Source organism: Mercenaria mercenaria, chromosome 14, assembly GCF_021730395.1.
Source record: "Mercenaria mercenaria strain notata chromosome 14, MADL_Memer_1, whole genome shotgun sequence".
NCBI lineage: Eukaryota > Metazoa > Mollusca > Bivalvia > Venerida > Veneridae > Mercenaria > Mercenaria mercenaria.
This window is the reverse complement of record NC_069374.1, coordinates 63,063,820-63,077,401: the sequence shown is the minus strand read 5'-3', so window position 1 is coordinate 63,077,401 and position 13,582 is coordinate 63,063,820. Positions and strand designations below refer to the sequence as shown.

Here is a 13,582-nt window from a genome sequence, read left to right as displayed (position 1 = left end):
ACTTGCAATGACCATCAGATTTGCAATGAAAATCAGACTTGCAATGGCCATCAGAATTGCAATGACCATCAGACTTGCAATGGCCATCAGACTTGCAATGACCACAAAACTTGTAATGACCATCAAATTTGCAATGGCCATCAGACTTGTAATGACCATCAGACTTGCAATGGTCATCAGACCTGCAATGACCATCAGAATGGTAATGTCCATCAGACTTGCAATGACCACCAGACTTGTAATGACCATCAAACTTGCAATGGCCATCAGACTTGCAATGGCCATCACACTTGCAATGACCACCAAACTTGTAATGACCATCAAACTTGTAATGACCATCAGACTTGCAATGACCATCAGACTTGCAATGACCACCAAACTTGTAATGACCATCAAATTTTCAATGGCCATAAGACTTGTAATGACCATCAGACTTACAATGGTCATCAGACCTGTAATGACCATCAGAATGGTAATGTCCATCAGACTTGCAATGACCACCAGACTTGTAATGACCATCAAACTTGCAGTGGCCATCAGACTTGCAATGACCACCAAACTTGTAATGACCAACAAATTTGCAATGACCATCAGACTTGTAATGACCATCAAACTTGTAATGACCATCAGAGTTGCAATGACCATCAGACTTGCAATGACCGCAAAACTTGTAATGACCATCAAATTTGCAATAGCCATCAGACTTGCAATGACCATCAGACTAGCAATGGTCATCAGACCTGCAATGAGCATCAGAATGGTAATGTCCATCAGACTTGCAATGACCACCAGACTTGTAATGACCACCAGACTTGCAATTGCCATCAGACTTGCAATGACCACAATGACCATCAGAATGGTAATATTCATCAGACATGCAATGGCCATCAGACTTGCAATGACCATCAGAGTGTAATGGCAATCGGACTTGCAATGTTCATCAGACCTGCAATGATTATCAGAATGATAATGGCTATCAGACTTACAATGACAATCAAGACTTGTATTGAACATCAGACTTGCAATGACCATCAGACTCTCAATGGCCACCAGAACTGTGATGGTCATCGGACTGGTAATTGCCATTTAGACTAGTAATGGACAGCAAATTTGCAGTTGCCATCAGTCTGGCAATGACTATCAGACTTGCAATGGCCATCATATGTGTAAATTTATCAAAAGAGGATACGCTGCGAAAATCTTTATGCACAGTGCATGGTGATTAACCCCTTTACATTTAGTCTCTATGTTTTTCTATTTGATGGTGCGTGACTAATTAGTCACCGTTATGGCTTTCTCCCAATACTACAAACAAGGGGTCATTGATGTCCTATACCGTTCTCGCGTAAGGTGTTTGCTTAAAAAGTTTCAAGGTACTACTAAATAGATACAGACAGGGGATCGGTGATGGGGGATGCACGTGTTGATGTGAAGTAACGTTGTTGAAATGATGTGATTTGACAATATCAAACATGAAGTTTTCTGAAATATCCACTACATAAAAAGGGGTAAGGTGACCACTGTGCGGCAATACAGAATAATTTCTACAATCTTCGTGAAGGGTCACACAAGAAACATGCTTAATACTCTTTTAAGGAAAGGACCTGCTGTTTCTGATAAGAATAAAGTTTACAATATAAACATACAGGGAAAAAGTGGCCACACTCCCGCAAAGCCATGATTTTGACGAAACAAAATAATTTAAACAATCTTTGTATAGGGTCACACATAGACCATTTGTGTAAAATTGTAGTAGTTTCATACAATAATTTACTACGTACTTATATGGAAAGTGACCACTACCCCTGTCGGCCATGGATTTGTTTTATCAATAGTTTAACATATTGATAATGTCACCAGTTGTGTAAACATTTTAATTCGACTTACATAAAAAAGAATTTTCACATATCATAAGGAAAAAGACCACCCCTGATATGTTTGAAACAATAATTTGAACTAATCGAAGGACCATTGCATTTTAAAATCAGAAGAGTTTCATACAATTTTACTTTATAATAGGAAAAAGAGACCACGTCCCCTGGGGCCATTGTTTTGTTATGAATCGTTAAAATTTAACAATATAGCTAGATGGTTCACAAGGACCATTTGTAGAAATTTTCAAATTGGGCGGCAATTTACAAAAATTTCTTAAAATGTCACGTTATATAATATAGGAAAAGTATACACCCTAGCGGTATGCTTTTTATGGACTGATAATTTGAAAAGCAGAGGTTACACAAGACCATTCTGTAAATGTTTGAATCGACAAGAGTTTATATCGAATTGTAGAGCTTTTTATTTTTATTTCACCAGGCCCATTTATGACTATATACCAATAAAAGGTTTTTTCAAAAAGACCAAATTGTAAGATTATATTTCAACTTAGGGCGCAGAATATTGACAATAATATTCTTAAAATGTACGTTTATACATATCAGGAAAAATGATCAGGACCCCTTGCGTCATGCTTTTTGACGACCTACTGATAATCATGAAACAACTTGCAGAGGTGTAACATAATACATTTCTGTGAAATTGTTTGAGATCGGACAAGAGGCTTTATATGCGAATTTGTTAGAAGCTTTTTTTCTATTTTCAGCTCAGGCCCTTATATGACTATATACCAATGAAAGAAATTGTTCTTTGTTTCGTATAAAAATTCCGCCTACGTTCGCAATCAATTTTTTGATACAGTTTCTATATTTTCACTCCGCCGTGATCTATTTTCACAACATATCCCTACATATATTTGCTTTCAAGGAGAAACCCGAAACGACAAGGGGTGTTGAACAGTATGCAGTGGACATGCTTGTCAACTGGGTCTAGTACCCTCATATTGCCGCATTTCAGAAAGCGGTCCGCAGAATAAATACCCTACTTTCGTTTTCAAGTACACAACAGCTCACCCTTTTTAGGTGAGCTAAAAAGCGGACGAAGGGAGTGGAATTTTGTCTTGCAGCTTTCTTAGTGGTGCCCGTAGAGGTTAGGCTCCTGGTGCTCTGACTTCAGACAAGATGTTGAACTATTGGTGTAATTAGGGTAAATAGGGTAAGTACGAGGTTGGTTGTTGGTTTGCTCTGAACGCGTTTAAACAAGCAAGTTTACTTTATTGGCCGTTCCAAGTCGGTTCCGCAATTTTCAACGTGTTTTCTTGTCTGTTTCGTATTTAATGTTACTAATTTTGTCTTGTTTGATTTCGTTCTTCATCCCCATCCATTAATCGCCCCTTGCATTTACATGCCCCTCTTCCTTTTGATGATGATTTGAGGTTAGAATCCCACGTTAATATATACACAGCGAACTCCCAGGTGATGACCCCATTGTGTTGTCTTTTCAGCTGTCATGATTGTTTGCTAATTTTGGTGTGGATATGTGTTTTTGGCGGTGCCCCACATATAATAGTTTTCCTGCTTGTCCGTTGTTCGATCTTTGACCGTTCAGTGTAATCGTGTGTTTGGAATGGGGGCAGAGGTAGTAGAGGTAAGCCATAACATCTAGCAGTTGATATTGTCTTTTAAATGTTCACAGTCAAACATAATCGTATGATTAATATTCAAAAGTGGCAGAATGTGGGTTTTACCTTAAGATAATATGAATATAATATAAAGTAAGTAAAAGCATTTTATTTCTTCAAACCTATTTTGTACATAATGTAGCATCAGCTACAGAACATGAACATAAACATTCCTGTATAATATATATATATATGAGGTTTATCATGGAAGTGTATTGAAACAAAAAAGCTTGATATACTTGTATGAAAAAATACGGAAAATAATGACAGCAATTCTAAACTCTGTTGAATGTCTAAGAGGAATCATTAGTTACTATTCACATTATGTATGTAAAGGTTATATGAACCAATGTCAAAATGAATGAAAAGAAATAGTGACAAGCTATTGATGGTGACTATGAATGATACCTATACAACAGTGCAATTAGTATTTATTGTGAAGACGAGAAAACAAAAATAATCGGCATATCTTTTTAAGCATAGACAAATCACATGCAAAATGCAAAAGGTTCCAAATATAAGATATGATACAATTGTGCTGTACATTTAAAATTAATATGATTTCCGTCTGTGAAGTATTTTATAATTTAAAATAAAATTCGTTTTCCTACTTCAGCCTACGCGGTTACACGATTGTATGTTGTATGTTTGCGATCTTTATTCTTTTCCTTTGAGCTGCGGCTTTAACTTTTCTGTTTGTGATATGCATAAATCGCCAACACGAAGAGCATGTATAACACAACATTGTCCGATGCTACTTTTGTAGAACCAGAAACCGTGGTCTGTGAAGTATCGCCTTGTGTAGAGGACATGGTGCTGGGTACTGTTGTATTTAGCGTTGCTGTTGATGTTGATTCAGTTGAAAGTGGCACTGTCGTCATATTAGTATAAGTATCATTTGCAGACGTTGAAAAATTCGAAGTACTTTTTGTGGTACGTGTTGTCATTTCATATGAGGTTGTTGAAAAGGTACTACTAGTCGAACTTGACATAGTGGTCGATGAGATTGAAGTAGCATTTGTTGTTTCTTTAGATACAGTAGAAGTTGAACTTGACATAGCGGTCGATGCAGTAGCATTTGTTGTTTCTGTAGATACAGTAGAAGTTGAACTTGACATAGCGGTCGATGAGATTGCAGTAGCATTTGTTGTTTCTGTAGATACAGTAGACGATGTTAAATTGGCAGCTGTTGTAGCAGATGTAGTACCGGTAATGTTTGCATCTGTAATTCTTATTGTGACATTGATATAGGCAGACTTCGGAGGGATTCCGCTATCCTTCGCAATCACTTCTAGTACTACCAGTCCAGGTTCCATGGGACTTTGATTTACAGTTATCGAAGCGGATGATTCAGATTTTGCACTGATTTTGAATGCAGTTACATTTTCTTTGCTAAATTTAAAATCGATCCTGTCTTTGTCTATGTCGTGTGCATTAACTGTAATTATTTCGAATCCAACAGATCGAGATTTAGATATTGTAGCTGAATAGGATGACGCATTGAAACGTGGTGCATAGATGTTTCTGGGACCGTATATCAGAGTGTAATTTACCTCAACCTCTGACATCTCATCGCCCGTTGAATTTACATCTACAAAATCTAAAATATGTAGGTAAAATGTATCAAGAATATGGGTTGTTTGCCAAACATTTTTATCAACAAACAATTCTCTTCCATCAGAAGATTCAGCATGAAGTAAGAACTCGTTCTTTGCAGAATCGGGATTTGTAAAGGTGTTTTCTCTCCTTGCATAGAACCACATCGACGTATTTGTCTTCACAGTCACTGTAACAAATTTATAATTTTTCATAGAATCAAATACGTTTACTTGGACATACGTTATATTTGCCGTGTAAACATCCACAGTGTCGGTGCCATTTGCGCTGTTATATAATTTGTCCGGCATTCCTTCGTCATCAACAAAATCATTTACAAGGAAATCGTCTAAGCCATCATCCTGGTCAGGAAACTCAATTCTGACAAGATGAATCAATTCATGATATCCTAAGTCATCTAATAGTGAAAGCTGGGGATCACCAAGGGGATTTATATTCTCAAATGTAGCAGTGTAGTTGTAGAAAGTCCCCATTAGCGTTGAGGTCATAAGCCATCTTGCCGTTTTCGTTTCGAAAGACGAAATGTCACCAAAATTGACAGCCAATGAAGGAGATATTGGGTTATTTCCCAACTGTGCACCTATTATTTTGAATGTGATGAGTAAACCTTTTTCATTTTCAATTATTTCTGGCTGTCCAGAGGTTATCTTCAAAGCTCTAGCTACGCCATATCCATTGTTCATTACCAAGACAGCCAGACTGAACGGCACAATCGGCTCAATTTCTGGCGTGAGCGCATCATCACCTCTTACATATTTTTCATGGAAATAATGAACAATAAGACTTGGATTTGGCTTCACGGTAATGGTATCAGGTAAAAGCGGAACTGAAAATTCCGAACCACCAACACTGTATGATAAACGTCCGCCAATATCATACTGGGTGTCGTCTTCTGGTGCAGCGTTACTATACGGAATGATTAGCCATTCTGCGGAACCAGATAAATCTTTTTCTAATGTGCCTGTCCCATCCACACCGCTAATGCCGATCAATGTCGGTGTGCCTGCATATTAAAAGAAGAAAGAATTTTCCTTTAAGATGTCATTTGTTCTATTCGTACATGCTTGTTTCACTGTAAAACTGTAAGACGTTCCCATATTGTATATAATAATAATTACAATAACTTTCAAGTAAATATAAGCACTCAATATTATTTGCATCAATTGAACAGATTAAATCCACTATAAAGGTCCGGAATGAGATAAATATCCCCCTCCCCCCAAATATCGTCAAATGCATATCTAAATAGTTGCAATGATCAATGCACGTAAGTACAATTGCGGATATTACGATGTCAAATTGTTTACATCGAAAGTGACCACAAGTGTCACTTACCTATAAGCAAGGAGTTTCTAGAGGGGTGCGTAATGTTTCTTTATGGATATCAATATAAATACTGATCAGGTAAAAACATGCGGTCTATCTATTGTTCAATATAGTCATTGTCCAATGAATATGTGTACAACATTTGCCGAAAGGTCATCAAAATGTAGATAAACACTGAAAAATTAACTGGTCGGCAATACAAAAAGTGAATACTTTGTTGCTTCAGTAAAATATTTTGGTATTATAATTTGAGTGTAAATACCTTGAGATCAACAATGATTTTTGGTCTAAATTGACTTCTGTATTTTATTTAATAAAACCCGTTCCTGATGTTCTAAAAATAACATTACACATTTACACACAGCATTTGAGGTTTTAAAGAATGAATATCAGCTTTAATGTGCAAATCATACCGATTGAAAATTTGTCATTTGTCAGTTCGCCTGTTCCAAAAGTCTGTTTTATCTGTATTTCAACTTTAATGGATTCCAAGTTTGAACTTTCACCATTCTCGATTTCAAGTCTTGCATTAAAGGCGTCCCTTGTTAGGACCAGCTCCTGTATAATCCTCACTCGTACACGTGCACATACACCTTCATCTTTCTGTGTGCCGCCACTTGAAGTACTCTGAAATAAGATCCATTCGCTAAAATATTGCGCTTTGAATTTAGGAAAACCCTAAGAGAACATTTACGGTATACTGGCAAACAAAGTGAGGAGAGAATGATCAAGAATGTGCAGAGTACATTGTTATTTTATCATGAATTTAAAATAATTTCAAAATAAAAGGTCGCTGGATAAGACCGAATAAAATTCAATGCAGAACATGCATAATTAATATTGCCTGTATCGGCCATTGATAAAATGATGTTATTGTTTTGCATACTCTTCATCTGCTAATACAAATAGATGGAAACGGATATTTCACGTTATATATTATGATTAAAGATGTTTTATCTATCACTAATCATGATTATAGGATACACTATGCAGAAGTATATGTCGAGTTTATTCACTTACTTATTCATCATCATGTATTTTAATCTAACGGGTGAAATATAGATCATAATCAACCAATTTTAAACAGGATTATACAAGGACCAACCTCTTTCAGAAGTTACTCTAACAGAAAACTTTTAATTTATCAGCAGAGGGGTTTGACGCCTTATCTCTTGCTGTAAAAACTCCATTCGCTGTAAATTAGTCCAGAAATGAACTACAAAGCTAATAATCTATGACAACATAAAGTCTTAATTTTGTCTGGGCTGACAGATCAATTCAGGGAATAATGGCTCGAATTAAAATAATAGTAGATATGTGACTAATATGTATCATAAACCTAAAAGTACCTGTTGCTGTTCCGCTGTTTTATATGCATTAGTTGCATGGTCAAAGTCATCAAATATTGAGTCAAACCCTTTTGCCTGTGCACTCTCTACATCATTTAGATACTGTTCGATTCTAGGTGTTAATCGAGTGAGACTTATAACACGACTTGTATCCTCAAGCTCAGTTAGTGTGCCGTTCTCCCATGCTGCCGCTTAGGTGATAAAAATAAATCAAAATATAGTAAGCCTTCTTACAACACTTTCTAGGTTATTACTGTGGTCTGTTAATAAAAACGATAAATTGTGATTAACACACCTTTCTACAAAGTGTCGTTCAAACGCTAACCATGACAAGGCAAAAAAAGAGAATTTCTTCAAATATTGATTCTTCAACTACAACACAGACCATCCTGACTTCACACGCAACTGTTATTTGTTTTTTAATCCACAGACGAAATTGGAGAAAAATATAGAAAGTTATTTGTAACTCTAGGATATGATATTTCTAATATCATGGGTATGAGTATTTTGATCTCTTGCCTCCTTCAGGTTCCGGCGAATATCGATATTTCTGTATTAAAACTGATACAGTTCAAATATTTACTTTTGTGTTCCTTTATAAATCCTATACAATTTATTTTTTCAAGAAAAAACTCTTCACTAATAAAAGTTGGAAAAGTAGCCATATGGCCAAATTGTGAAGATGTGACTCAAGAAAATGAAAAAAAAACTTCTAATTTACCAGTATTATTCCAGCGGTCTAGAAATCTGCTCAGATTTGTTCTAGATGCTTGTTCAGTCAATGCGTCCAAAACGCGTGTTGCTTCATTATTTGACAACAGGGTACCAAGCTCGCTGTCTTCGCCTACAGTTTTCTTGAAAGCTGGATACCATGCCGTTTCGATATTATACCTAAAATAATGCATTTATCATTTAGCGATGTATATTGTGAACATATGGAACTAACTTTATAGACGTCTATTAAATGCAACTTACATTCACTAGTACTGTCGCTTGTTTCATATCAAAGCTAGGTAAAAACGGATTGCTCGCGTGAAATCTCGATACTTACAAATCTCAGCTGCCAAACAATTAAAAAACTTGTTACACATTAATTGTATATAACGTATTTTATATTGTTATATGTATTAAACAGCCGAAATGTATTGATCAAGATTTCATATTAAAATCATACAATATAAAAAGTTACAAGACAATGAAACTACAGTAGTTTCCTTTGAAAAGCACACGTCTAAACTTATTTTGCACACTATTTTACATGCAAAGATGATATGTTTAGTGAAAGAAACAAGTAATTTATTTATTTATTTTGTTGGGTTTAACGTAATTAAAACATTTCATAAACAAACATTGCTTCATCTCCAAGAATTTCTGTCATCATATACAGAAAGTTGTCCATCGGTTTAGCTGTTGTTAGCAAGTTATTGACAACTTCTGAACCAATTTCCCGCCGTCGTCTGGCACCGTCACAGTTATATGCGACATCAATCATACATCTGAAATAAGTTACCAGATTATTCAGTATTATTAATTTTGCGGTTAACGTATAAACCTAAGAAATCTTATGACTTTATATACAATCAGTTCAACTTGTTTAATACTGCGGTTAACTTATAAACCTAACAAACCTGATGACTTTGTATTCAATCAGTTAAACTTGTTTGTACGTGTAATACCATTCATATTCAGAGCAGATGTAATAAGCTATTTCACACTGATCAACACCATCGGCATTCCCAAGAATTTGAAGGCTTTTTCACTGAAGAGCTTTTCAATCCTAGAGTTTTTCATGTCCTCTTGAAACACTCATTTAACTACGAAAAAACCAACAAGGTGCCCCATCGCCAAACTTGGTCAAGTACATAACATAATGTTCACAACTTGTTATAAGTCTCAGAATCAGGTCTTTGAGAAAATAATGACTGTAGGTAATTTTCGGAGCTACGCAGACCAAACATTAAAAGACTTTTTTCCAGCAAAAACTTACAAAAATGAATCCGGAAAACAGGTGCACAAGAACCAACTCTGTAAACTTTCTCTAGGTAAATAATTTAGTACGCGCGCACAACATTAAAATGACAATTTTTACAAAATCAGGGCATAATCTACACATGAATATCGGACGCGAAACCAGTGAAATACAAGAGACCACATTTGTAAAATCACATAAAATTTTGAATACAACAACACTAAAATGACCATTTTTACAAATCAGCTATCCTACACGACTGATAAATCCGACGCGAACCAGTGCACAACTACCTGTGCAACTTCCTGTAAAGCTTTTGACTTAGTTAAATACTTTTGAGCTAGGCGCGACACAACATTCTCGGAAGGACGGACGGACGGAAGGAAGGAAGGAAGGACGGACGGACGGACGGACAAGAGCAAATCTATATGCCCCCACCACTCATGAGAGGCACAAAAATGACCAAGTATATTCAAAAATGCCGAAATACAACTGGAAAATGTTAAGGTTGTCCTTTTACTTAGTAAACTGACCCCTTGAAAATATTCAAACGTGAAAAATTGTAATACGCTGTCACAACTATTACACGATCTGATGACATATATTTTATGAAGAATTCACAGTTCGTATATGTATGTACTCTTTGAGATATTGGTTACCAATAATAAAAAGAGTTTTAAATTCGCGTTCCATTTTGTCATCGAACAATTAGCGAACATTAAACAATCGCAAATATTTCCAAATCTACAATACCTCCATTCAAACGTATGTTAAAGGTCAAATCTTCTTTAAAAGAAGTTTGAATGGAGGTAGTCAGCTTATCGTAAAGCTTGTTTTAGTTAAGAAATAATTTATAGCAAATGAGTGCTTTAACACTATTTATGCACGATGGGTGGTTATACGTCGGGCGTAATAATTTCACGAGGGCGCAGCCCGAGTGAAATTATTTGAACGTATCACCACCCGAGTGTATAAACAGTGTTAAAACACACTTGTGCTATAAATTATTTCGATTCTAATATGCCCTTAATCTAAAACAGTAGATGCACTATAGAAGCGCTCTGTCTTGGTCGCAACAAAAACTTTGACGTCACCGCACGTTAATGTGACGTCATTCTAGCGTAAGAGTGTTTTAGCAGAGGCAAGCATATTAGAATACCAAATGAATGGTCAAATAAACATAATTCTGAGATAAAGATTCAAAAGTTGGATCCAAAAGTTCTGAATGTATAACATGGATTTTATACCTTATCGTCGTGTAGAAGAGTCCACATAAACTGCACAAAACACCAAAAACACAGGCCATTGCCGTGTCAGCTAGCCCAAGGATAGCGTTTAGCGTCCCTATAATAAAGTCTCCATCGCTTCTCTGGTAAAAAATGAAGTTAACGATAATGTTTTATTCAAGTATAACCTAGTTTCCTCTTAATATGTACTGGTACTGATGATAAACCCGGAGAGATGATAAAGTCGAACACCTTGGAAATATTTGATTGCAATCGGTTATTTATAAAATTGAACACACCATCTAATAGTTTCCATTTACAACACCAACTGGTGTAAATAAAAACAAAATTGGTAAATATTCTGTATAAATAAATGACTTACATTTATCTGTATAAAAAATATTTATCCAAAATTACTGGGGAAGAGGGTGTTTTTTTGCGCATGCTCACTGTCGCCACATGAAGGCCTGACATTGGGTCACTTTTCATTACTTGATCAGGAATGACTGTTGCAGTGTTTTGGGGAAAGTTTCAATATAATACTACGAAGAAAATTTTGTAAATGACAAAGTGTTCGAATTTATCATCAGTCAACCTGCTTACAGACCCCATTTTACAAACCCTTTTCAGGGCCTCACTTCGTGTGAGTTTGCTAATTAAATATAAATTTGAATTATGTAAAGTTTTCAGCAAATGTTAAGCTTTATTTTGATACCGACCATTGATTACAAATTGCAGAAATAAAAAAGTTACAGGTAAAAAACCTCATTTTCTGTTCGGGTTTATCATCAGTACCAGTAAAGTTTACAGGTATTTAAGTAATAGAACACATATTTGTAAACATCAATTTTAGACAAGTAAACTGTAATTTTTCAAGACTTAATATTCTCTAGTGTACACACTACTTCGTAAAAGTACCTCCGAGCCATTGGAAGATACAAAGTCTTTATTTAAGTTTTCTAGCTCAGCAAACTTTTATTATGGCGGAAAGTGCAGTAGTTTCAATGGAAGGTACTAGTTCTTTTTCAAAAGTATAAAAATGAAGTGAGATTATGTTGCAAGTGACATTAAATCTGTAATAAGTTTGATTTAAAAAAAAAAAACATGCTGCTGTATTTGGTGAAACAAGTTGGCGACCAAAGATTGAATTACGTTATAAGAGATGACTGAAGCTAATGAACAAGAAACGTACGGAATATGACGTCCCAAGGTCTGCAGCAGCTATTGCACAACCAGCTATCGGGTGATACGCTAATGCACAACTTTTGATAAGAGTCTTTGCACAGTCACATGATAATGGCGTTGTGGGATTATAGGTCACCGAAGAACCACTTCCTGTCCCGGAACCACCACCCGAATCTGTATATTTAATAAAACCTTTACCTCTAAATTACTGTCGTCATTGCTATTTTAATTAATTTACATGTTTGCAGAGCATCTGTCTTGAAATATAAACCAATTGTTTACGATTTTAACATATGCGCACATATCTAATTCAGCCTACACATATACTCTAAATATGTTAAGAAACTATTTACGTAGTTATATTGCAATAAGTAAAGTTCAAGACAGTGCACAAACATTCCCGGTAATGCTGGACTCTTACTTCAGTTTAATATAACTCTTGAACTTGTTCTCAACAATACAAAGTCTTGTAAGTGGTTCTATTTGCGAAAACAACTTCATTTTGTCGGCATATCATTTCGTACCAATTAAGTGTCATATATATGTTTGTGAAGCAAATGTTTTAATATTACAATTTTATTTTATAAATATGACATTTTCAGACATTATTGAATATTCTCACAAACTTTGTGAATTAATAGCGAAAGTTATGACTATTTTCCTCTGCCCAGTCTCACAGATCAGTAAATATATAAAATGTATAAATTTAACTCACAATATACCCCTCCTCCTCCTCCGCCTCCTCCTCCTCCACCTCCACCGCCTCCGCCTCCGCTTAAACCACATGGAAGAGGAGGTCTCCCTGGATACTCGCGTGTAAGTGTGACGTCAAGAGCACGCGTCTGTGTTCCCCCACAATCATAGTCATAGAGCAATGCAAGACCACAGACAGCAAGAGCCGCTGCGTTCCTTTTTACTCTGTTCTTTAATGTTGCCTTGACTGGAACTATTATCGATGTGTTGGCATCAACACTCCCGATGAAGTCTACAGTCTGAAAAACAGGCTACTGATGTTTTACTGTTACTGTATTATAATTCGAACATTTAAAGAAATCTTTCAGATATAATTTACATGTATTACATATCATGAATTTCTTTTCTTCCAAATTAAGTCCGTTTTAAAGCTGCTGGCCTCTAGATGTATGTCAAATATTCGAAATTAATAAAAAGCCTTCTGTAATTGCACTGGGAAGATATTTCAAGTTTAAGTCGACAATTACACACTTACTGTACACAAAATGTGTAAAACAGTCTCTTAAATTCTTTAAACACGATACTGATAATAACACTCATTTAGTAACGAAAATATACAGAAAACTCTTAACAGTGTTAGACACGCTACTTTGTTTTTGTTCTGTTGGGTTTAACGTCGCACCGACGCAATTACAGATCATAT

At 35.7% G+C, this 13,582-nt stretch overlaps 1 protein-coding gene across 2 annotated transcripts in view; it reads right to left on the bottom strand.

The window, feature by feature from the left end:
- Window positions 1-3,603: 3,603 nt before the first annotated feature.
- Window positions 3,604-13,582, bottom strand: part of LOC128548540 (uncharacterized) — a 34,860-nt gene continuing 24,881 nt past the window's right edge. The window contains exons 18-25 of one of the 2 annotated variants that reach the window (XM_053523678.1): window positions 12,902-13,178; window positions 12,194-12,360; window positions 11,023-11,144; window positions 9,141-9,302; window positions 8,528-8,697; window positions 7,807-7,997; window positions 6,871-7,084; window positions 3,604-6,134 (exon numbers count right to left, since the gene is read on the bottom strand). In XM_053523678.1, the coding sequence (XP_053379653.1) occupies window positions 4,198-6,134; window positions 6,871-7,084; window positions 7,807-7,997; window positions 8,528-8,697; window positions 9,141-9,302; window positions 11,023-11,144; window positions 12,194-12,360; window positions 12,902-13,178 (3,240 nt within the window). In that variant the 3' untranslated portion in view covers window positions 3,604-4,197. The remainder of the gene's footprint in view (window positions 6,135-6,870; window positions 7,085-7,806; window positions 7,998-8,527; window positions 8,698-9,140; window positions 9,303-11,022; window positions 11,145-12,193; window positions 12,361-12,901; window positions 13,179-13,582) is intronic. The other variant, XM_053523679.1, reaches the window with a different exon arrangement.